This window comes from Ceratotherium simum, chromosome 9 (assembly GCF_057802395.1).
Source record: "Ceratotherium simum simum isolate JZ-2026a chromosome 9, ASM5780239v1, whole genome shotgun sequence".
NCBI classification, from domain to species: Eukaryota; Metazoa; Chordata; class Mammalia; order Perissodactyla; family Rhinocerotidae; genus Ceratotherium; species Ceratotherium simum.
Window position 1 is genome coordinate 53,607,076 of NC_141908.1, and position 20,772 is coordinate 53,627,847.

The following is a 20,772-nucleotide window of genomic DNA, read 5'->3' on the forward strand; positions in this document are numbered from 1 at the left end:
TTTCTAGATCATCCCCCCTCCCCCAAAGCACGTATTTTGTGGCAGGGAATACTATTTGTCCTCCAATGACTCATCTCCTCTTTTTCCTTGGTTATAGAATTTGTAGCTAGAAACATGGCCATGAGGAATAAAGACTGTGTTTCCCAGACTTCCTTGCAGCTGGGTGTGGCTATGTGAGTAAATTCTAGTACTTGAGATATTAACTGAAGAGTTGAGTTTAGCTCCTGAGAAGTGTTCTTAAGGGGAGAGAGTATGTTTTCTTTGCCCTTCCTCCTTTCTGCTGACTAGAATGTGGAATCAGTAGCTGGAACTTAAGCAGCTTGACCTATGAGGTCGTGTACTAAGTAAAGTAGGTGAGACATCAAGAGAGAAGGAGTCAGGTCCCTGATGATCATGAGCCACCGCATCAGTTTAGAAGTAAACTTTTATTTTTTAAACTTCAAGCCAATGTTATTTATCTTGGTTTCTGGTTGTTTTGACACATGTAGCCAAATGAATCCTAACTTACACACATTTCTGTTTACTTCTTCCCCCATCTTTCAATTATGGTGGAGCTAGGCACACAGAAAAATGGGTTAACTATGAGATAATGTCTCCTCATCTAATATAACTATTAGCTGAGATGTATTCCATTCACTTAGTTTTTTGTTGTTGTTGTTGGTTTTTTGGTTTTTTTTTTGTTTTTTTTTGTGAGAAGGATCAGACCGGAGCTAACATCTGTCGCCAATCCTTTCTTTTTGCTGAGGAAGAGTGGCCCTGGGCTAACATCTGTGCCCATCTTACTCCACTTTACATGGGACACCGCCACAGCATGGCTTGATAAGCGGTGCGTCTGTGTGCGCCCGGGATCCGAACCCCAGACCAGCGAAGCTGAGCTCGGGCGCACACTTAACGCTATGCCACTGGGCCCGCCCCCATTCAACTTAATGTTTTAAAATGACAAATTGTCAACTTGCAAAACTCCTTTCCCTTGGGTCTGTCCTTTTCACATAATCAACAGCTTTTCTGCCTTCTTAATTGATAGGCCTCCTAAATATATCCATTGTTTGGTTCTTAAAAGAGGTGTTTTGTTCATAAAGTTTGCAGAAACCATTTGGAGAAGTGTGGAAAAGGCCTGAACTAGTGAATGTGTGACAAACATTGGATACTGAAATGAAGACAGCCTGTGACCTGCCTCAGATCTCTGAAAATGCGTTACCGATTTCAGAGCTCGTCTGGGTTAGCTGCAGTGAGCTGTCACAATTAATGTAGCCATTATCAGAAGATCACAGTATATGTACAGAAGTTCAAATATTGTCAACAGTTCTACATTTAAACGATTTCTTATGTAATTTTGCAGCTGGTAAATCAACCCCTGATGACACAGTGAAATAGGACCAGTCAGTTAAACATGGGTTTTTAATTTGTTAACCAAACATTAGGACATTTTCTCAGTCTCTTTTCATATGAAAAAAAAAAAAAAAAAGACCTGCAGTAACAAAGAAAAGTATTAAAACTTCTTCCAAAGATGTGGGCTGATTTCTAATATTCCAAACTTTTGCATTATGTAATCAAATAGAAGCTAATAAAAAGGAATACACAACTGAGAAACTAAGCATTATTTTTTCTGTTATCAATAAATCTCTATTAAAGCAGTCTATGAAATTTTGTTTTAAAGAGATGTGAGCAACTGAGTTATTAGATCAATACCCTCATTGCAGTGTTTTGAGCCAAAAGAGAAACTCCTGTAGATACTGAAATTCTAAACTTGCTGTTGTTCATCTGCTGATGAGAAGTTTAAAGAATTGTAATGCACTCACTAAATTGTGCATGTGAGAGCAAAACATTAATCAAAACACTGCAAATCTTATACTTCCAAGAAATTAGTGAAGAATAACTCCTAATAAAAAAAGCATAGGGAATATGTAAAATCCTGCTTTACATCTCAGTCTTCCAGGAAAGGCTTTAGTTTTCAACTGTCACAGACAGTAAAAAATAGCTCTCAGATGTCAACTCTCTGCACTCTGTTAAGAAGTCCCCTTTACATGTATATTCATATATTATTGCAGACAGTATTTTCCAAAGGGAGCTGAAACAGTATCTCATATCCCGAGTGCTCTTTTGACAATGTGACTTAATACTCCTCCCATGGAGAGGTGGAGTTTATGTCCTTTTCCACTTGAACCTGGGCAAATATTTATGACTGCTCCAACCAAAAGAGCAATGTAAAATGATGCTATGTGAATTCTGAGATTAGATCACAAAAATGCTATGCGTTTCATCTTGCTCTTTTGAGACACTCACTCTAGGAATTCACATGCATGCTGTGAGGTAGCCCAAAACAGTTCATGCAGAGAGACCACATGGAGAGACCACCTATTGGTGTCCTGGCTGATGGCCAGCATCAACTGCCTGATGTGTGAATGAAGACTCATCTAGATGATTCCAGACCCTGATTGTTGAGTCACCCCCAGGCTTTGAGCCTTCCTAACTGAGACTTCAGATATGGTGAGTCAGAGACAAGTCATTCATACCCACTGCACTCTATCTAAATTCCTGACTGCCTAGGTGGGGGAGAAATGAGGAGATGTTGGTCAAAAGGTACAAACTTCTAGTCATAAGATGAATAAGTTCTGGGGATCCAATAATGTACAGCATAGTGACTATAGTTAACAATACTGTGTTGTACACTTGAAAGTTGCTAAAAGAGTAGATCTTAAATGTTCTCACCACCACTACAAAAATGGTAATTATGTGAGGTGATGGATGTGTTAACTAACCTTGTTGTGGTAATCATTTCACAATATATACGTGTATCAAATCAACATGTATACCTTATACTTACACAATGTTATATGTCAGTTATATGTCAACTATGTCTCAAAAAACTGGAAAAAAAAGCAGTAGTAGATTCCTTTAATGGTTCAAGTAGTTAAGAAAAAGCCCTAACTCATATTGCTGGTTCTGCTCTTTTTTTATTTATTTCGACTTAAGAGGAATGTGCACATATTTGCAAAAAAAAGTTTTTGTTATTCAGAGTGAGTTTACTATAGAGAAATTACATTTTCTGCAAATAGAATTGACATTCTCTCTTTTTTTTAGTTCTCACTCTGGCTCAAAATGTAATTCCTCAAATCAAAGTATTTTATCTAGGTAGGGCAATCCAAAATAAAACTGAAGGACTGGAACTTTCGTTTTGTTGAGCCATCATATTGCAATGGAGGACTTCCTGTACCAGAATTCCCAGAATTTTTTTTAAGTGTTCCGCAGAAATACAAAATAAACAATCCCCCAGGAGACTCATAAAGGGAAACATTTTTACCACCAGGAGCAGAACCACCCAGCACTTCTTTGCTACCTTTTGATTTACCTACACCATAGCCCCAGGTCTTGAAACCAACCTTCCTTCTATTCATGAGAAAGGATTTGGATACTTGTAATTTTATAAAATCAGTTTTTTGTGGGGTTTTTTTGTAAAGAAGACGAATTTAGAGCTATGTGCATTAGGAGCATGATTGTGAGGAGAATTTTATTCAGAAGCAAGTGACTATTCTCACAAATGCTCAGAGTCTAGTTGCTCCAAAAAGCCCTATTGCACACCTTTTTCCCTTGCTGAGTCTTCTCTACTTCACCTCCTTGAAATGGTAACACATGGTTTATCAAATCTATAAAACTCAACCCAATGTGCATCACCTCCTCTCTTATTCCCTTATCTCAGTAACTAGCAGCATTACCCTCATCGGCAACTGCACACCTACCAGGTGTTTCCAGAAAGATTCCGTAGTAGACTATTGGCTTTCTACTCACTTTTTCCACTTGCTAAGTCTGTAGGGACTGATCTAATGCCCTTTAAACATCCCCCTTTTTCTTCTTTTTCTAAAAAATAAATGAAGGCTTTAGGTTTGTTTCAGTGTTTCTTCTCACCTAGAAGCTCCACTGGCAGGTTGAGGCTCTTGTATGGTATCCAGTGATAGACGCTGAATCCCATCCTTACTGGTATTTGCTTCTTGGAGGTGAAAAAATAAATGTTTTATAAAGCTCAAATTGGCCTTATCAAACAAAACATCTGCTAGATCAGTGAATGACTGGTGACAGCAGGAGACAGCAGTGCTGGCCTCTCCAATAGAAGTCATTGCAGTTAATGGAAGCTATTATGGGAAAATTCTGGCAAGAAGTTTTCTTTTTCTTTTTTTCTCCTCCAGACAGCTAAAATTTTTTAGAAGAAAAAAATGTATTCAGTTGCTAGGGTAACTGTGGTTTCAAAACTACTGTAACAAAAGCTAGATATCACATATCAAACTACTAAATTGTTAATTTGACTGGTATTTTAAAATAACTACTTAAAAGAGATGTTTTCTCCTTATCTAGCTATAGAGAACAGAGAAAAGAGGAAAATAAAGGAGAAGAAGAGAGAAAAAGGAAACTGGTAGATTCGTTTAAGAAATGTTTTTGCTTTGCTAAATATTTGTTGGAAATAAAAATCCCTTCACCATGTTATATAGATATATTTGCATGCAGGAATTATTTAGTCAAATTCAAAACATAAGGAGGATACTGGGTTATCCTGTTTTCAATTTCTGTTCCCACATTTCAAACCCTGCCTGGGTTTGAGGTGAACAGTTTTCTGTGGGCACTTGCTAAAGGAACTGGTTACTTGGGGGAGTCATGCATGTTCTGAAATCTTTTATGGGTGATTGTGTTTTTCCTGTGTCTTGCTTTTCATCACTTGATTTAAAGGGAATATAATAAAGCCATTAGGCGCTTGGACTCCGGAGTCAGACATAGCTAGGACTGAATTCCTTTTCGATCTCGTGTTAAATTCCTTTAACCTCTCTGAGCCTGTTTCTTAATTTATAAAAAGGCTATCAGGACAAATGACTTGGTTACTTCAATAAATAAATTATAAGGAAAGAAAAAGAAGGAGAGACACCTATAGATTAAAACAGACTTGAGAGACTAAATATGTGGATATTGCTTAGATCTGATTTGGAAAAAAAAAGCCAATTGTAAAAAAATCATTTATGAGACAACGAGGGAGATTTGAACACTGATTAGATGTTTGATAATATTAAGGAATTATTTCAAATGTGCTTAGGTATGATTATAACATGGTTTTGGGTTTTTTTTTTAACACATCATCTTTCGATATTTTTATTTATACTGGAATATTTACAGATACAATGTCTGAAATTTGCTTCAAAATAAGGGAGGGAGAAATGGATGGGTAGAGGTTAAACAAGTTTGGCTATGAGCTGACAATTGTTGATGCTGGGTGATGGACATAGAGGGGTTCGTTATCGCATTCTCTCTACTTTTAAATATATATTTGAGATTTTCCATAACAAAAGTTTAAAAAGAGAGATATCAATAATACTTACCTGATAAGAGTATCATATGGATTAAATGAGATGCTATTTGTAAAGCACTTGGCAGAGTTCCTGGCATTTAATAAGTGCTCAATAAATGTTAGCTATTATTATTAGAGACAACACCTCCTTTTTCCCATGCACAGACCTGTGAAAGCCAGACCATGAGATGTGCTGCTGATTGGAGCAGCCAGCCTCACGCCTTCCAAAACAGGCAGCTGCTAGTTGTCATTGCATTCATCCTCATCCAACCTGATTTTGCACCAGGCCCACACACATCTCGTACACACACCTGTACTAGGCTTTACACACATACACATACACACACATACTAAAATTCTGTTTTATATGAGCTGTTGATTTTGCCTTTAATTCCACAGCAAATTTTAACTGGGAATGCTATTTCAGTGGAAAATGGAAGGCAATTATTAATAAGTATTGAGCACATTGCTAGGACTTTCCCTATATAGTTTTATTTAACTTGTATAACCTTTGAAGTCAAAATTATTAGCTTCATTTTAGAGAGGAGTAAACAGTTTCTTGGCCTGCCCAAGATCACAGCATTCAGGGTGGACCTTGACTCACACCCAGCTCCTGAGAGCCTCAAAGGGTTTGTTCTCACCCAGAAGCCCTGGCCACCAGCCCCTTGCCTCACTTCCTTGTCCTGGATTAAAAACAACCACAATCCAGAAAAAGTTAAGTTGACATCCCCAATCAAAAGTCTGAAACCCTAATTATCTGTCCTGTTCACTGAATGGTAGCGCTGGTTTGCAGCAGAGTGATAAAAGATCTGCGTATCTGATAAGGAGACCCACACGCTTCGGGGGGAGCTTCGGGCTGGCAAAGGGGTGGCTCAGGAAGAAGTAATAAGAAAAAGGACTTCAGGATTGCACCGACATTTGTGTTTAATTTTCCTCCTGTTCTAAATGCTATTCAACTTTTAAGGGAAAGAGAAAGCAGAGAGAGATACCTTATATGAGAACTGTTCAATTCCAAAAATTAAAAACAGCCAGCTACCATCCAATACCGTGGGCCCTAATTCAAGTTCTACCTGTAATTTAGTTCGGTGGTTGCGCTGACACCCTAAACTTGCAAATGATCAGTTGACTTTAGAATCCAGCTTGTTTAAAGAGGGACAATTCCACGCAAGACGGTATCCGATTACAACCGGAGTTATTGGTTGTTTATATCGCACATTCCCGGGAATGGAGCGGAGAAACAGTCACCGGGAGAAACAGCAAGTCCCAGTGACAAAGTCCCAGGAGAAAGTCCCAGGAGAAAGTGTTAGTGCTCAAACAGGAGGGTCAGCCTCCTGGGCCCCACTCCAGGGCGTCGGGAGGGGTCGAGTTCTTTCAGCAGCCACCGGGAGGATTCCCAGCTAACCCTTTCCCTGCCAAGCCCAGAGGCCCTCACTCTAAGGCCACTTCAGCAGCCAAGCTGCTGTAAGGAGCCGACACCACGCCTCCCCGGAGCGGACTGCCCACCTCCCCAGGCCTGCTCTTCCCTAGCTACGATTCCAGATTCTCTCCCTAGCGTTGGGCTAAGGTCCTCTTAATTAGGAAACAATAGCTATTTAAGAAGAAGCGCAAATAACCCGAGCTTTGCGCGCCCAAGCGTGGCATTCTCGGGAGTTCCAGCGGGGCAGGAAACCCGGCAGCTCCAAGCAGCCGGAGGGGAAGAGGGAGCCAGCTTCAGGAGGCCTGGGCATTGGGAGCACCCGACGACCCGCCTCCCAGGGCCCCGCCCCAGCCTTCCCGCCTGGTCGGGACCTGCCAAGTGGGGAACCACCCTCTTCACTGCGGCATATCTGGAGGGGAGGGGTCCAGAAGCCCGCAGGGAGACAGCGACGGGCGCGGGATTTAGCCGCTCGAAATCAGGGCGGTCCCTAGTCCAGCCTCCTGCCCTCGCGCCAGGCTCGCGGGGTCACAGCCACCAAGTCCTTTTCTTCCTGGGAAGGAGCCGGCCCTCAATCCCTTGGAGGGGGGAGATTCCTCCTGTTCCCTCCTCCGGCTCCCCTTGGTCGTAGAAGAGAAGTGGGATTAGGCTGGAGTGCATATTCCGCTTGTTCTATAATTACGCACACGCTGAAAATCTTCACCGTTGACTTAAGTTACTTGGCGCTGCGAGGGCTGGGGCCCCGAGTATTGATTAAACGCAGCCTCTATTTACCTAAACAATAAATGTAGAGATTAGCAACGTTCACTTGATCACAATAATGGGGTTGACAATTAAGGGGCAATGCATCCCAGATGTAACCGAGCCTATGGAAGGCGGGCAGGCGGCAGGCTTCCCGGAGACGAGTGCTCGGGGGGTTGCGGCGGCGGAGGTGCGGAGCAGGAGGTGGCGCAGGGAGCGCGGCAGGAGGCAGAGGCGAGGCCCAGACGCAGCAAGGTCGCCGGCCACGCGGTCAGGGAGGCCCATAGCTGGCTTTGGGGGACCTGAACATCCCGGCTGCCAGGGTGGCATCTGGAGCGCGGAGCCCGTCTCTCGGCGGCGATGTCACCTGCCTCAAGGCCGTCTCGCCTGCTGCTCCCTGGCTGGGAAGGAGGGTGGACGCCGCTGGCGCGTGCCCGAGTAAGTATGTCTGTGTCATCGATGTGCATGCTGCATGCGGCAGCGGGAGGGGGGACAAGGAGAGGCGCACGTATCTAAAGTGTGCGGAGTCTCCCTCTGCCCCTGTGTATATCCGACACTTTGAGAAGCGAGTCAGGGTGGAGGTGTCAGTCTAGCCTTGCGATGGATGTGGGTGTGACATCCATAGGTGGGTGTGATAAGAAAGGCTATCTCGCGCAGGGTTGGACTCTAGAGTGGCTGAAATCCAGAAAGCACGGAAGTGTTGACTCAGGACAGGCCTGTTCCCGGGGATGTCACAGGAGTGCCTGGGTCCTTGGTGGGAATCTTACAACTGACCTTCTTTTTCAGCCTCTCCTTGACCTTGTAGGGCCCTGAAAACAAGTCCTAGGAAGGGGGACTGATAGGTACTAACTCAGAGAACTCAGGAGAGTGAGATATGGGGTAATAAAGGACAGATGAGAACAGTTGGTGGGGGGCAGGGGGGAGTGGTGTGTGTGTGTGTGAAATCAAGATCCACCTGGGAGAGTTTCCAAACCCTGGGCTCCCCGTTGCATACCGGCTGCAAAAGACACCAGTAGCAACTCTCCCAATGCATATGGTTTCTCTGCTTTTTCTCTCTTCCCCCTGCGCCCCATTATCAACCCAGAATGCTTCCCATTCCACATTTAGACACAAACAAAAGGATTTGTCCCAGACACCCCCGAACAAGCCAGGACGAAGCTTTTTCCCGCCAAACCACTAAGGCCGGGAGGTAAACAGCGCCTGCCCAGGCTCTGGGCGCGGGAGCCCGGGAGAGAACTTGAGTGGTAAGAGGATCTGGGGGATTGGAAGCAGGGAGGGAGAAAGGAGGGGAGGAGAAGGCTGGGAAAGAGAAGAAGAGGGAGGAGAAAGAGGAGGGACCAGCAGGGGCAGAGTTGGACGTGGGGTTCTGTTACAACGGCCCCCCCTCCGCGCCCAGGGTCTTTCGGCCTGCTGCCTCCCCCACTTCAGAGCTGATGGCGGACTGGGGGAGGGGGAGATAAGACAAAGGGAATTCTCCTCTGGGAAGTGTGAAGTGCGTCTATTCTCTCCTTGCAGGTTCTGGAAAAACTGGCAAGAATTTCCTTGTCGTGAGAAGACCGAAGAGCGTCTGTAGTAGAGAAGACAACTACAAACAGACTTTGGGCCGGGAAGGAGGGCGGGAGGAGCGGGGGGCGGGGGCCAGCTTTGATCGCTGCAGCTCTGTTGTAATTTTGTCTTCGCCGGATAGATTAGCTGAAATAGTCGACCCTAGAGAGGAGTTCCTTTCCGCGGAGTCCCCTCCCGCCTCCCCCCGCCCGTGTCTTGTGCAAGCCGGGAGCTGGGTCGCCGCTCCTCCCCGAGTCGCGCCTGAAACTTCAAGGGCTAATGGCTCTGTGTTCCTGCCGTAATTAGGAGGCCACATAGCTTTCCAGCACTCCGTTACACAAATATGTAAGTCATCCTCCTTCTCTCCGCGGACAGACCCGGGGAGAGGAGGCAGCTGGGTTCGCTCCAGGCGGTGTCCTCTGCTAGGGGTGTGGCGTCCTGTGACCCCTGGCCGCTCCTCCCGGCCTTGGTCTTTCTAAGCTCTTCCTTAGAAAGAAGAGAAAGGGGCAAAGAATGTGCATCTCGCCACCCACCGGGCGAGTCAGGTGAGCCTGTGTCTTTGCTTGAAAAGTTTTCCAAATAAATCGCTCTGGTGGTTCTAAGCAGTGAGGAACAGAGGCTGGGCCCAGGTCTTCTCCAGAACAGTGCAAAGGATGTAAAGGATACGGAGTCGTCCTCGGTATCCTCCCCCACCCTCTTCTTTTTCTTCCGCATATAAATCAGCCATATAAATCATTTGCATTGTTTAAGGTACATTGATCAATCTAATGGCTTGTAATAAGTTCCTAATTGTGACTTGCTGAGTTCTGCAGGCTCCTGTTTGAATAGAGAAGGTTCTTGATTCCAGCCAAAATCCACCTTAATCTTGAGCCTGGGTGATTACAGACCCAGGAAGAGCACCAAGATGACCAGGGCTTTGTAGTCTCAAGGCCTCAGGGCAGGGATGTGAGGGGGCTTACTGGGGATAGTTGCTATTGTTTTTTTTTTTTCCCCCTTTTCAAATCTCACTTCCAAATCGGTAATTCACTAGTGAGCAAAGCACAGGCCTTGATTTATTGGTTATTGTAGACTGATGATGGTTTTGTTTATATCAGACAAGAAACCTTCCTTATTTGCATCCCTTGTGTCTGTATGTACAGTAAAAACTTCCTTATCCACAAACCGGTATGCTCTTGGTTATGCCTTTTCTTTTTATTTACTTGTTTCTAAGAGGGCAACATCAGGAGTTGCGATAGGGAATAATATGGGGGGAGGGGCATGTTAAAAGGAAGGAAGAAAAAGCCAAACTTTCTCCAATGTGGAGTCCTGGAGATACCCTAAACTCCTGTTTAACATCTTGCAGTTGTGCCTCCTCCAAGTCCTAGATGGGGGAGGAAGAGTTGGAAGTCTCCTCAAAGGCTGCCTATGAAAGGGTAAAAACTGAGGAAACTGGTACCCTCGCTGGGAGAAGCCCACTAATGACCAGAATCCTTTTTTGAAATTAGTTCAAGGGCTATGTGAAAAGATTGCTTTCATGTCTCCAGAGATGGTTCCATTAGAGTTGGCTGAGACACGAATGTGCTTCATTTTGGTAGAAAGGCTCTAAAAAAGAAGAAAGCCAATAGTGAGTGCCACATTTTCTTAGGTCTAAGACCCGTCTGTGGTAGTTGGTAAGGGAGGGAGGGAGGTAAAAACCCCAACCCGAATAGGCCCCCCATAGTTTCCGAGTAATGCAGTAAACAAATCTATGATGCTTGTTGAATAATCTTCCAATAATTGCAGTCATTAAAATCATCACAGAGACTACAGTCACCTTCCTTCCTTTGACACACCAGTCTTTCCTTTAATTGTTAATGCATTTTTGGCTCAGATAAACAGATCAAGGCAGGCTTGAAATATATGGCCCCGATACACCTAGTAGCAGAAAATTAGTTGTTTAGCAAAGGTTTGGAGTGTACTTACTAGACTAGGGGTTTTCAGTTTCTCCAGTGGACCTTACAGACAAGAAGGATTTGCATCTCCTGCCACCTCTAAATAGCAGTCACACTTCTGAGATAGAGAAAAGATGAAGATAAAAGTTCTCTTGGCCTATTGATCCTTCCTGGCTCTTTTATTTGCATGGGTTGGGCTGGAATGAGGGCGTTATAGAACAAATATTAAAAGAAAGCTCAACAGAAATTGTGGGAGAGTTTCTCAATTTTCAACTAATTTTGTCTATCCATTTGATCTCAAGTGTGGTGCTTTTAAAAATATGAATATGTGTTAACCACAAAAGATTCGCTTCTCATCAAAAGCTGCATTTCGTTTGCACCCACAACTGACAAACTCCAGCTGTGGAAAGGATTCACTGCACTCAACAGGCAGTACGGTCCGTAAGGACTTCCTTCACCCTTGTTCATGGCAGGCGACTATGGTACACAAGGGCAGCTTTTTTTTTTTTTTTAACTCAAGTTATTAATGTATCTTCCCAACTCCCACACGGTGCTGACCTGATAATCACTGCTCTAGCGTAGATCATGCAAATGAAAAGCATAATTAATTGCACAAATGATTCAAAAGGGAAGCACTGTGGCTTAGCAAATAAATAAATAAAGGCGGGTGGGAGGACAGGTCAGATAAATGCTTTTTACCGGCTCCTCTCTCTTCCCTCTTCCCTCTCCTCACCCCCGGGCATCCCGGTTCTGGTGCGGCTTTGGCAGCATCCCTCAGGGCCCAGGCAAGAACCTTGGGTTCCTCCTCGCCCCAATGCCTCTCCTCCCGCCCACAGCCCCAAGTCTCCTCAACTCCACCTCACCCCACCCCGGTGCTGTATACTCCGCTGCCAACTCTGCGACTGGTCATCAAAGTCCCCGGACGACTGGGCGGCCACCTAATATTTCGAGTTATTCGGAAGATAACCTCTCGTCCCCCTCCCCACCCTGCTTCCTGTGCATCGGGCAGAAGCATTTTTTCATGTGGCATAGGAGATCCAATGCTTCGGATCAGGGCTAATGACGGAATTGTTTCCCCGGCTTTGCCTCCTAAACGCAGCAACTTTAGCAGTTGCACAGATCAAAGCTCTCCGGAGAGGCAAGATGAGGGAAAGAATATTTGTTCAAAGAAAGTGAACTCTTCCCTTTAATTACCCTATTCTTCTTTATTAGAATTCCTATTGAAATTTTTTGCAAAAAAATTCGGTCGATTTAACCATAGTGTATTTACGATGTAAATATATTCCAAGATGAAAACGTCACGAATCAATTGTAAAGGACCTGGATACATAATTTTAAAAAATCAGTTTCAGTGTATATGAGGTTCTCACCCCACTTTCACTGCTCAGTCAGATTTGTTTATGCAGAATCGACATTTAATAGTGCTAATTGCACTCCAGTTAAATTGCCCTGATTGCAGAAAGGGAAGCAATTTTCGTGCTCTCTGTCTGGGTTTGGAAGAAATTGTTTTATATTCACCTCTTTATAAAGAAGTGGAGATAAGGCACCGGGGCCTTTGCACAAATTGCACTTAGGGGCTGACTGGCAGCATTCAGGCGCTATAATAGAGCATTATTTGGCCGTTTTGAATAATGTAAAGCGTTTGCTGAAAGCTATTCTCCTGAAAATTGCTTTAACTTTTAAAAAGGGTGATGATTCACTCCAAACCAGGCCTTTGTTACATTGTCATTATTTCCCCAAATGTTTTAACAGTCAGCTCAACACTTTAGCATAACATATTGATCTTTGTTTAAAAACTAGATTTTTTAGAGGATGAAAAAAATCTGTCACACACACACACACACACACACAAAAACTGGACTTCTTCCCAAAGATTTCCTGAGGGCCCCACCTTAGAGTTGAAGTGGCCGAGGTGTCTGCCTGCGTTCGTTTGGAAGATTTCCCGAACTTTTATTGTGATCCGGACGCGTGTATCTAAAGGAATATCCCAGAGCCCACGTAGAGAGTCTGACAGCTGGAACCACATTGAAACGGCAGGAGGGGGAGGGGAGGGGAGGGGAGGGGAGGGGAGGGGAGGGGAGGAGGACGAGGAGAAGAGGAAGGAACCAGGGCTCCCGGAGCCCGAGGTGCCAGCGTGAACTGTTTTAAATGGTTGACTTGAAAATGTCACCAATGCTAAGTGGCTTTTCGGATTGTCTTATTTATGACTTTGTCAGGTTTCCTTAAGGAGAGGGTGTGTTGGGGGTGGGGGAGGAGGTGGAAGGGGGAAACCTTCGCGCTTCTCCTCCCCGGGCTGCGCTGGGTGAGTCGGAAACGCCTCGCTGCCACTTTACAATCCCTCTATTAGTAAATCGACGCAGAGACTCTACAGGAAGCCGAGCACCAGTCTCCCCTTTCAGGGCAGAAGTCACCTGTTGGGAACCGCTCCCGGGTCCCCTTGCCGGGCTTTCTGGCTCTTCCAGGCTGCCAGGAGTCCCTCTCAACCCTCCACCCCGCGTCCCCCCGGGGCTTTTCACACCTTCCCCCACTACCCTCGCCGGTTTCCACCACAATCCCCCAGGGCTCAGCGCTATATTATAGCCTCGCGGGTCTTCTCATTCTCTCCTCTTCTCTCCTTCCTCTTGCTCTGTCACAATTTCCTCGATGCTTTCGCCTCTTTAAACCAAAGAGGAGGAAAAAGCATTCTGAGCAAATGTATCCTAACGAAAAGCAAAGAAAACAATTCATGTAGCCCTCCCCACCCACGGAGTGTACCAGGATGCACGCAGGCTCCATCTTAGGGCCGTGCGAAGAGCCACGGTGGTCGCACTTTTGGGCCAAGAGATATTGCAAAAGAGGAGAGAAAATACTGGGGGTACAGTTCCACGTCCCCATCACTTGCTCCCCCTCCGCAACAACTCGTCTTTTACACCCAAGCATTTGGGGTTCGTGGTTAAAAATGTCTTTTATAAAACAGGATGTGGGTTTGGAGGGGAATGTGGTACATTAAAACCAGTACCCAGGTCTGCCCGAGGGCGCTGGTAATTCTGGTTCAAAAGCAGCTCCTGGCTGCTCTGAAGAAGAAAGAGAAAGCAAGACCCAGAAAGAAGAAAAACAAATAGCTCAATGGTTGCTGAAGGACTTCAGGACGCGTTATCTGTCTGAGGACACCTCTTTTCACACCGACAAGATCCGGAGAGGACTTCAGGATGTTTCCAGCGTGCAAAATATGCAGGCGCCCACGTGTGGCCTCCTCCCCCGCACTCGGGGGCGGAGGTCCCCGAAAGAGGCTCATTGAGCGCGTCCACGAAAGCAGGGCGACAGGGGTGAGCCCACCTCTTAACAGGGCGCCCTTGCCCTGTAGAGGAGCATCTAGGCCCGGGCGGTCTGGAGTGGGAACGGGTTGGAGCTGGGGCAAGTAAACTCGACTCCAGGCTGAAACGTGACATGCAAATCTTCACCGGGTTAAACAAACAGCCGAGCAAGCTGCAGCTTCAGCGGGGGTGGCGGTGGGGGCGGACGCGGCTCGAGCCGGTCTCTGTTTCCAAAGTTGTTACAATGTGAAAATAAGCGGCTTCGTGCAGCGTGTTGTATGGGCTGATGCCTCCCACCTCCACGCCAGCCCCCAGCGAAACCCGGCAGATAATCAGCACGTCCCACTGTTTAGTCACATTTGACAACTGGGTTAACCTGGTATCTAGGCGCTAGCGAAACGGTACAAAAGGTGCCCTCAATTACCGCCAGAAGCTTCTGGTGTGAGTGGCACTTGTATTACCCTCCGGGTCAGAGGCCAGAGCGACAATTAGGAAGTCCCTTAGACCGCTAGAGGAAATGGCGAGATGCAGCAGGCTCCAGGCCCTCCCAACAAGTCTGAGGGTATAAACTTGGACGGAGAGGCCTATTTCTCCTCTCGGAGGAGCTGTCCCTTTGCGCCCTCTCCTCAATGCGACTCTGAGAGTAAAACTGAATCCAGTGGAAATAAGGAATTGAGTAGAAGACGACAGACAATGATAAAATCTCGATCGAAAAGGATGGATTCCAGCTGAAGCTGTGCTCCGCAGGCGAAAGCCTGGGCACACAAAGTGATCGTTGACATTTCCGTCTCCACTTGGGCCTTGCTAGTGCGGCCTCCACCTCCGCGCCCCCTCCCCTCCTGCCTCCCTTCCCACAAAGTGGACAGTGGAGTAGGACTGTGGGTCCTAACTTGCATTATCTCGGGGTGGTTCGGGGGGCTTGTGGCTCGGTCTCAACGGTACTTAAACCTGGCTCGGTGCACGTGCGTGTAAATTTTTAATTGCACTGTAATTTCTTCGGTCCCTAGCCCGCGACCCCCCTACCTCGCTAGCCGCCTTGACTGGCACGCGCCGGGAGCCCGGGCTCTGGCCCCTCGGCGCGTCTGATTGGCTGCGGGGCAGCTCCCGTCTGCTCTGCCTGCGCCCTCATTGGGCGAGAGGCGCAGCCAGCGGCACTTCAAAGCGGGTGCTCCCCGCACTTAGGCTGAGTTTAGCCGGCGGGAGCCCGGAGTCCGCTCGGCGCTGGCTCGGGGACGCGGGAGCCGCGCGCGACCCGAGCAGCTTTCCCGAGCAGCCGCCAGGCTCAGCCCCGCTCCCGGCCCCGCCGCGCAGCCGAGGGACCTGCTATGGCCACGTCTATACTCGGGGTAAGTCAGAAGTGCGGCAACGCATTTGCTTGTTTTAACTGAAGTAATTTTTCGTTACGGTCTCTCCGGCTCCGCGGCTCCGGAGAAACTGTTGCTGCCGGACTGCAGCTTCAGCTTTTAGCACTTTCCACATTTCTGGGACTTATTCTTTCCAAGTTATTGGAACCTAGGAGATGCCTTTGTAAGAAAATGATTTGTTAAGCAAGTCCTTTTTTATTTGGTTTTAAAGAAAACCTAGAGGTTTCTTTTCTTCCTCTCGCGCTTTTATACCCCGTCCCCCCTTGCTTCGGGGATTGTTGCAATTACGCGACAGTGGTGTTTCCAGAAAACAGCCTTAATCGTTTTGCAGTCCATGTAGTCACGTTAACAAACATTCACACTTCTGTGGCTCCCCAGCTCGCCTGTGACTTTGAAATCCATCTCTGGTTCTCTTTTCCGCGGATTCTGGTTTTCATAATCGGGTTACTTGTGTTATGTGTGTGTAAACATTAAAAACGTTTTCTATTAAAAAGGCAGAGAGTGAAGTCGTAGCCACCCTTGAAAGGAGTGCCCTCAAGTTTCCCCTGCCCCTGGGCCGCTGCTTCGGCCGTCTCCGCCCTCACCCGGTGTTTATTGTCGATGTTTACCTCCGTGCTTCACCCCGAAGGGCGGCTGGGGGGCTTCTGTGAGAGGAGCGGGCTTACGGCGAGCGGAAGGCGAGCAACCCGAGTCCGGTTCTGGGCAAGGGTTGCAGCGACTGAGGCGGGGAGAAACGCGGCATCTTTGATTTGTAGCCCCACTGAAGAACAACTTTCCGGCGCCAGGACCCTCAGCGCACTTGCGATCGCCTCTGCCCCGCGCGGGGCTCGGCGCATCCTCGGGGAGAGCGCGGGGAGGAGGCGCGGGCCGGGGAGCCACGACCCCCCGGGGGCAGCCGCGGGGGGACGAGGCTGCTCACGGGTGCACTTTGTGTCTTCCTCCCACTTCTTCCTGCCCTCCTCCTCCTTGCTCCCTCCCCCACCCCACCCACTCTAGGAAGAGCCGCGCTTCGGAACGACCCCGTTGGCCATGCTGGCGGCGACCTGCAACAAGATCGGCAACACGAGCCCGCTGACGACGCTGCCGGAGTCGAGCGCCTTCGCCAAGGGCGGCTTCCACCCCTGGAAGCGCTCCTCGTCCAGCTGCAATCTCGGCTCCAGCCTCTCGGGCTTCGCGGTGGCCACCGGCGGCCGCGGCTCGGGCGGCCTGGCGGGCGGCTCGGGCGCAGCCAACAGCGCCTTCTGCCTGGCCTCCACGTCCCCCACGTCGTCCGCTTTCAGCAGCGACTACGGCGGCCTCTTCTCCAACTCGGCGGCGGCCGCGGCGGCGGCGGCCGGGGTGTCCCCGCAGGAGGCGGGCGGCCAGTCGGCCTTCATCTCCAAGGTGCACACGACGGCGGCCGACGGCCTGTACCCGCGCGTGGGCATGGCGCACCCCTACGAGTCGTGGTATAAGTCCGGCTTCCACTCGACGCTGACGGCGGGCGAGGTGACCAACGGCGCGGCGTCGTCGTGGTGGGACGTGCACAGCAGCCCCGGCTCGTGGCTGGAGGTGCAGAACCCCGCTGGGGGGCTCCAGAGCTCGCTGCACTCGGGCGCCCCCCAGGCCTCGCTGCACTCGCAGCTCGGCACCTATAACCCCGACTTCAGCTCGCTCACGCACTCGGCCTTCAGCTCCACGGGCCTCGGCTCCTCGGCCGCCGCCGCCTCGCACTTGCTCTCCACCAGCCAGCACCTGCTGGCCCAGGACGGCTTCAAGCCGGTGCTGCCCTCCTACTCGGACTCCAGCGCCGCCGTGGCGGCCGCCGCCGCCAGCGCCATGATCTCGGGCGCCGCGGCCGCCGCCGCCGGGGGGAGCTCGGCGCGCTCTGCCCGCCGCTACTCGGGCCGCGCCACCTGCGACTGCCCCAACTGCCAGGAGGCGGAGCGGCTGGGCCCGGCCGGGGCGAGCCTGCGGCGCAAGGGCCTGCACAGCTGCCACATCCCGGGCTGCGGCAAGGTGTACGGCAAGACGTCGCACCTGAAGGCGCACCTGCGCTGGCACACGGGCGAGCGGCCCTTCGTGTGCAACTGGCTCTTCTGCGGCAAGCGCTTCACGCGCTCGGACGAGCTGCAGCGGCACCTGCGGACTCACACGGGCGAGAAGCGCTTCGCCTGTCCGGTGTGCAACAAGCGCTTCATGCGCAGCGACCACCTGAGCAAACACATTAAGACGCACAACGGGGGCGGCGGGGGCAAAAAGGGCAGCGACAGTGACACGGACGCCAGCAACCTGGAGACGCCCCGCTCCGAGTCCCCCGACCTCATCCTGCACGACTCTGGCGTCAGTGCCGCCCGGGCGGCTGCAGCGGCGGCGGCGGCGGCGGCGGCGGCCTCGGCGGGAGGCAAAGAAGCCGCGTCTGGCCCCAACGACTCCTAGAAGCCGGGCGAGAGGCGCGAGCGAGCGAGCGAATAGAGACAACGAGAGCGAGCGAGAGGTTCGGAGGGCGAGCGAGCGGGGGCTGGACGGGCGGGGGCTCCACAGATGCCCCCGGGCCGCGCGAGGGGGAGCAGCGCCCGGCTCCCGGGACGCTGCTCGCCGGCCACGCCGAGAGCCCCCCTCTGCATCCGAGCCCGGACGGGGATCGAAGGCGTGGTCCAGGAACAAAAGCGAACCATCCTCCGACACAAACAACACTTTAAAAAACTGCACACACAGACACACACACGCACCGGAGACCTACAACCACAAGCACGCACACTTGCGCGCGCGCGCACACATACATACCACTCGCACAAACTTCTCGAGCGAAGAGCAATACACAGAAACGCTCCCTCCTCCCCCACCAACCACCCCCTCCACTATTCTCTTTCCTTTTCTCAAAAAGCAAGCCACCACCCGGCAAAGGACTGTCAGAACATTTGAAAACAAACGGGACCTATACAAACAGACCCTTTGTGTGGATTATATTATATATAAAATGCTCCAAGTCCTGCTTGATATCTACTTACAATGAGACTTTTTTTTCCTAAAAAAGGAAGCATCAAAAAAGGCTTAAGGTGAGAAATTAAACTGGAAGTCTAGTGACAGTTTCTCTGTATTTCATAACATCTGTATAAATAGGGTTCAAAAGATTGTGTTCTCTTTTATTTTCTTGTAAATGTTCATTCGAATAGAGGTTTTTTTTTTTTTTGGTGAATTCCTGAAATTCAGGGAGTTTTTTTTTTTAATTTTCTGATGCACTTTGTGAAAGTCAGTATATATGTAAAAGATATTTAAAATGTTGAGTTATCATTTCACTCACAAACACGTAAGTTAAGGTCATCTAAAGAAATTAAATGCGTTTATCTGTATGAAAAAAATCTTGACATCACATTTTCATTTTGGTATTAAAGGACTCTGAACAATACACTTCCTATTTTTTTAATCCTGTTCTCCCCTCAATAACCTTTATGTGGGTCAACTATTTTTGTTGGGGAAAAAAATCCCTTAATGTTAGTTTTAGGTAATGTAAGGTTTATGTGAGTTATAAAAGCCATACTACATATACGTTTTTGAGAGGTCAACATTATTTATTTGTATATCAACAGCGTAAATTAAATTGGGTTATAAGAACGTGTAGTTGTATTACTTAATGGGAGAGCTCTCAAAAGGTGACATTTTAAAACTCTGGAGCACCTCAAAAAAAAGCAGAGGTCTTTGGCAGCTTTAAGTGGGGAGGTGCCTACACCTCCCAGAGGGGTCAGACAAAACTTCAGTGGGTTTGTTTGTTTTTAAAAAGAGATTTGAAAACAATCTGTGAAAGGAGAAAGCTTTTTTAAAAGAAGACTTTTAGCTCCCAAGGCCCTCTATGTTGGGAGGCGACTCAGGGGAATAAATCGCTAGAGTCAATACCCCGGAAAAGACATTTCATGCCTAAATGAAAATCTTGTTAAATGTTATTAATTTTGACTTAGAGCACACAGCAGCCCCCTGTGCCTTGTATTCCCTTATTAGGGATTCATGTCTTATCAAATATCTAATTAATCTCCTAGACATCATTTGTTCTGGCCAACTTTATCTCAGCTGGTCCACGGGGAAAACTCCAAATATTCTCCGTGACAAAGCTCCCTTGAAGATCTTTTTAATTGTCTAAATTAACTGCACCAAATTTGCATGTCAAACGGTAAAGGGCAACCTGAGATAAAATGTAAACGTTTTAAAAGCCCCCAAACTAAGCACTTGATTTGATAACTAGGCTTTTTAATGTTATGGAAGACAACTGCTTCTTTCCTTTTCAAAGAGGGCTGATCTATGCAAATAGTGAATTGGAAATGCCTAGGTCCCCGCGCAGTCAAATGGCCCTCGCAGGTTATTTGAATATCAGTGGCGCTGCTTCTGAAAAGGTTCAAGGATGCTCTCTGACTTCTTTGTGATTACTCAGTGCGGCGTCTTATTCTGAAGAAAAAAAACTCAGGAATAATTAAAGGCTGGGATCAGGCCTGGGAACACATTTGGGACAGGAATCTCATTTAGACAGTCTCTTTCAAAATAAGGCACAGTTAAATTGACCAGAAGGCAATTATTGAAATGAAAATTATTTTCACTCTCTTTGTCTTTCTGACCACCAACTTAACAGCCCCAGTTTAAAAGAGAGAGAGAAGAGAGGGGGAGATGAAAAGAAAATTGGTGAATGAGATAATTTCGCAATTCAAAAAAATGTTAATTTAGAAAATCAAGTACATATTTACAGAATAAAAATATTTCTAAAAGGCTCCCCACACAATAGGAAATAAAAAGTCAGCCCTGATGGAAATTTTTTTTTTTTTATGACTGTCTGTCTTGGGAACTTGAATGAGGGTTTTGATTTTTAGGGAAGAAAAAATAAATTATTGTTATTAGCAATCAACGAAATGTTTTCCCGCAAACTCCGCCCTGAAAAGCCAAGTAGCAAAGTAGTGATCAACATAGAGCGAAGGTCCCCAGAGGGTCGTCTGCAGCCTGAGGTTCCGTGGCTTCTTCCCTCTCCTCGTTCGTGCGGTCCCCGCAGCCTCGGCTGCCCGGCTCTTCCTCGAGATTTCCTTTTCTTTGGCCATTTTCTTTCCTCGCTCAAACAGTTCATAACCGGGACAGCCCCCCCCTCCCCCGCCTTCTGGTTCAGGTCTGTCTTCCGGAGGCGCCGCAGGGGTGCGTTTACCCCGGGGGTTTTGGGCCGAGGCCC

The 20,772-nt window shown here is 48.1% G+C and overlaps 1 protein-coding gene and 1 long non-coding RNA gene across 2 annotated transcripts; both read left to right on the plus strand.

Annotated features, from left to right (window-relative positions):
- Positions 1–7,704: 7,704 nt before the first annotated feature.
- LOC147916304 (uncharacterized) lies at positions 7,705–9,083 on the plus strand. Its single transcript, XR_015553110.1, has 3 exons — positions 7,705–7,919; positions 8,589–8,725; positions 8,997–9,083. It is a non-coding gene; the product is annotated as an uncharacterized LOC147916304 (long non-coding RNA).
- A 7,511-nt stretch (positions 9,084–16,594) lies between these two features.
- Positions 16,595–18,779, plus strand: SP9 (Sp9 transcription factor). The gene has a single exon (XM_014784766.2). It carries the CDS (start codon positions 16,623–16,625, stop codon positions 18,009–18,011), a length of 1,389 nt encoding a protein of 462 aa, XP_014640252.1. The 5' UTR covers positions 16,595–16,622; the 3' UTR covers positions 18,012–18,779.
- The last annotated feature ends 1,993 nt before the right edge of the window (positions 18,780–20,772 follow it).

Excerpts from the sequence above, each read along its gene's own strand:
- SP9 (XM_014784766.2), top strand. The coding sequence starts at position 16,623 with ATGCTGGCGGCGACCTGCAACAAGATCGGCAACACGAGCCCGCTGACG.